Here is a 3856-nt window from a genome sequence, read left to right as displayed (position 1 = left end):
GCACGCCGCGGTCAGGCCCCCGCCCCCACGGCGCGCCCACAGTCCACTGCACACGGCGCAGCGCAGACCCGCAAGCACGGGACCGGTCCGTCGCCGGCACGGCAGCCCTGGGAGCGTGCCCGGCCGAGGGGGACGGTCACGCGCACGCAATTCGCAAAGCACCCGAGCGACGGTGACAAGCCGGGACGCAAACAATAGTTGCCTCCGAGTCTGCCCTTCCCGCGGCCGCCTCTTGGCGCACACGCCCTCGCGCGTGCCAGGCGCCTCCGGCTCTCACCCAGAAACGTTCAGCCTTTCAGAAGAAACCTTTTTATTGTTTTTTTTGCCGAAGAAAAAAAGCCATATAAATATTAGAGTATAAAACTTGCGTGAGACACGGGAAGGGGGTGGGGTGGGAGCTACGAGACTATGCGAAGAGAAGCGCTTATAGAAGGAGTCAGTACGGGGAGGGGGCGCCGCAGCGCGTGGACACAGCACGAAACACAGCACGGGCCGCCGCAGGCAGCTCAGGGACAGACGGCTGCGCGGAGCCCGCCGCCCGCTGCCCGCTCGCCGTCACGGAGAAGCACACCGAACTACACTATTGGCTATTCTACACCAGCCGGGGTAGGGGGCAGGGCTCTAGCTACTGTGGGGGCTCTCTGGCAGTCCCGCTGGGTGCACGGGACCCCGGGGCAGCAGGGGTGGGCAGAGGAAGGTCTATGCACAAGGAGGCACTGGGGGACTTTGACCAGGCTCTGGCCACTAGGGGGCGGACTGGGGGCCTGGGCAGTGGCCTTCACGGAGAAGAAATGGCACCTGGCAAGGTAAAGGGCCACTCGAGGGGTGCAGGGACCCTGCGGAGAAGCCCATCCCGGGCTGAGACTTTCTGTCCACTTGGTCCCTGCCCTAGCTTCTTGCCTCCCCAACCCAGGGACTAAGAATGGCCCAGCTGGCCCTCCCTTCCTACTGGGGCTCCACCGACCCTTCCACCAATGGCACCTCTGGAGTACCCAGCACCCGCAGAGGGCCCCTCTGACCTCTCCAGGGGACCCAACCCTAAACCTGCTCAGAGCGTCCTTGGACTGAAATGCCAGTTTAAATCCGTTGGTCCTGGTAGCTCAGCCCAAACTGGCTGCCTGGGCTGAGCCGTAGGTGTGGGGGGTGAGGGTCCAGCCTGGTGCTTGGTTTCTGGCTGGAATTTGGGGGATCTGGCCAGTACTCTGGGACATACGGAGCCTCCTGCAAGACCCTGATACGTTGATGGGTCAAGCCTTGTCCATCCCCCCCATCCACATCCACATACTTCCTTTCTTTATCTTACCACCCCATACTGTCTTGGAACATGCAATGGAGTCTCTTGTTTGAGGAGGGGACAGGGAAGTCGCGCATGCAGTGGGAACATCAAACAATGGAAAACGAAACAAAAGAAAAGACTGGTCCCCAAGGCGTTGGGAAGAGGCTTGGTAGCAAAATGCCCTCCCTAAATCCAGCAAGCATCGGTACCATGGGGATGATGACATGTCCTCTAAAACTTGAGCATCGGTCTCAGGCTCGGCACGAAGATGAGGGGACTGGCACCAAACCATGCTCTGGGGGAAGACTGAGAAGCAAAGGGGAGGTCAAGAGGTCACGATGCCCTTCCAACTCTTCAGAACTGTGAGCCTTTTTAGTTCACCGGGTACCTCAACACCCCAACCGCCTAACTCAAGAGAGAGGAACTGGTGGAGGGGTGGGCTGGGCTGGGCTGGGCTGGGGAGCAGGGAGGCAAGGGATGAATGGGCCTGATTGATTTGGAAGATGGAGGCGTTCCGCTGTGACTCAAGGGGCTGTGACAAATGGTTCTCGGTGTCTACACTAACCCCACTACCCCCCCCATGGGTACAGCAACTGATTGGATGGGGGTTCCCAGCAGAACTCCCTTTGCATATTCAACCCCCTGGGGGCAGAGGGGTGGGGTTGACTGGGCACTTGTTTCTGTTTCCCGAGGGGAGCATGGCCTTGGCCCCTGCCAGTATCCTGGGGGTGAGCCCTGAAATTCTGAGGCCTGGGTACAGGTAAGGAGAAACTGGGCTGGTTGGGGAGGGAGGCTGCCTGTGGCTCTAGGCCTGGCCTCCACGTTACTTCTTCTCCTTCTTGCCCGACTTCTTCTTGTTGCCATTGCCACCCGCTGGGGCCTTGCCCTCCCGCTTGCCAGCTGCGTTGGTCAGTGTGGCATTGCTGCCAGGGATGTAGACGTTCTGGCGGTAGTCGGGCACGTGCTGCAGTGTGAACTGGGGGCCGTAGCGGGCGCTCAAGCCCATGGTGCCGGCGCCCCCTCCCAGGGTGGAGCTCCCATCAGCAGCTTCTGCAGAGAGAGAGAAGGAGATCAGAAGGGCTAAACTTGCTGTCCTCAGCAGCCACTCTCTTACCCCACAAGCAGTGAACGAAGGTCTGCAAAGCACCCTGGGCCCTGACCTTGTGAGCACAGGGAATACAAGGGTCACCAACGCAGTCTCTGCCCACAAGGAGCTGAGGGTACAGCACTCTGGGCAAGTCTACCTAACCTCTCTATGCCACCTCAGTTTTCTGATCTGCAAAGTGGGGATAAAAACAGTATCCATCTCTTCTGGTTTTGGTGAAAGGTAAATGAGCCTGAGGTGAGTGGATTGCCTGAGCCCGTGGGATCAAGACCCGCCTGGGCAACTTGGCGAGACCTCATCTCTACAATAGATCAAAAAATTAGCCGGACGTGGTGGTGCGTGCCTGCAGTTCCAGCTACTTGGAAGGCTGAGGCGGAAGGATCACCGGAGCCCAGCAGGTCGAGGCTGCGGTGGCCGGGAGCGGCCACAGCACTCCAGTCCGGGCGACTGAGTGAGACTGCAACTCAAAAAAACAAACACACACAAAAAACAGGTAAATGAGAAAATGTACTGAAAGTACCTAGAATAGCACCTGGTAGCTGGTAAGTGCTTCTCTCAGTGCTTCCTGGAGGACAGCACCCATGGTGTGTGCATGCTCCCGGCCTTCTCCAACCAGTGCCTGGCACAGAGTCGGAATTCAGTAGTCCTGTTATTAGTTGGGTGGGAGTGGGGTGGGAGTGTTCTTCCAAGCAGTCATTTCATATCAGCATTTGGCCGCTACTCTGTGCCAAGCAGTTTTCCAGATGCCACACGTGCATGATCGCGTTTAACCTCAACGCAACAACCCAGCGAGGTACATGTATTATAAAAGACTGCAGTGCTCAAGACCACACCGGACAGTGTATGTTAGAGAGGGATTCAGGCCCATGTTTGTCTGAGTGCATGCTGGAGGTGATAGGTAGTCACCACTACCACCACCGCCGCCACTAGCCTGGACATTGTCCCTACTCGTAGGGTTAAGGAGGTACAGAGAAGATAGTGAGGCTGAGGAGATGCTGATCTGGGGGAGGATGTCTTAGGTTCAGTGGAGACACAGGCCCAGAGTGCCAGAGCTAGGTGACGTCACAGAGCGCCTCTAGCCCAATTGCTCACCGCCCAGAATCTCAGAATCTGCATTTTAAGAAACTCTCAGGTGATCTGTATGCACAGTAAAGGCTGAGACCACAGAATTACCTACTTGTAGGGTTTCTGTGCAGATTAAATGCGACAGTGCTTTATCCAGTGCCCAGGCACTTGGTAAGGGCTCAATACATGCCAGCTGCTGCTCTCACCGTTGCGGTCATCCTCACCCAGTGTCGCCCGTCTCCCCCCTCGCCCACGCTCCCTGACTGGGTGGGGGTGGGAGTGGAGGACACAGAAGTCTGACGCCCTCGGTTCACTTAGGAGGTCCTGAAATCCTCTGTGGCAGTGAGATGGTTAAAGCCCCGGGGATGCGCGGTCCAGCACACGCCCAGCTGGCCGAAGAGCCTCCCTCC

The 3856-nt window shown here is 58.0% G+C and overlaps 1 protein-coding gene across 6 annotated transcripts in view; it reads right to left on the bottom strand.

Moving 5' to 3' along the window:
* Positions 1-290: 290 nt before the first annotated feature.
* The window catches only part of LOC103269876 (protocadherin gamma-C5), an 83891-nt gene continuing 80325 nt past the window's right edge, over positions 291-3856 (bottom strand). For all 6 annotated transcript variants that reach the window (XM_008067426.1, XM_021717276.1, XM_008067424.2 and 3 more), the window contains one exon: positions 291-2326. In XM_008067426.1, coding sequence (XP_008065617.1) covers positions 2100-2326 — 227 coding nt within the window. In that variant the 3' untranslated portion in view covers positions 291-2099. The remainder of the gene's footprint in view (positions 2327-3856) is intronic.

The sequence above is a fragment of the Carlito syrichta genome, unplaced genomic scaffold (assembly GCF_000164805.1).
Source record: "Carlito syrichta isolate Samal-C Ts95f unplaced genomic scaffold, Tarsius_syrichta-2.0.1 Scaffold309624, whole genome shotgun sequence".
Taxonomy (NCBI): Eukaryota; Metazoa; Chordata; class Mammalia; order Primates; family Tarsiidae; genus Carlito; species Carlito syrichta.
Note: the sequence above shows the minus strand (reverse complement) of the source record. Positions and strands in the feature narration are given on the sequence as shown.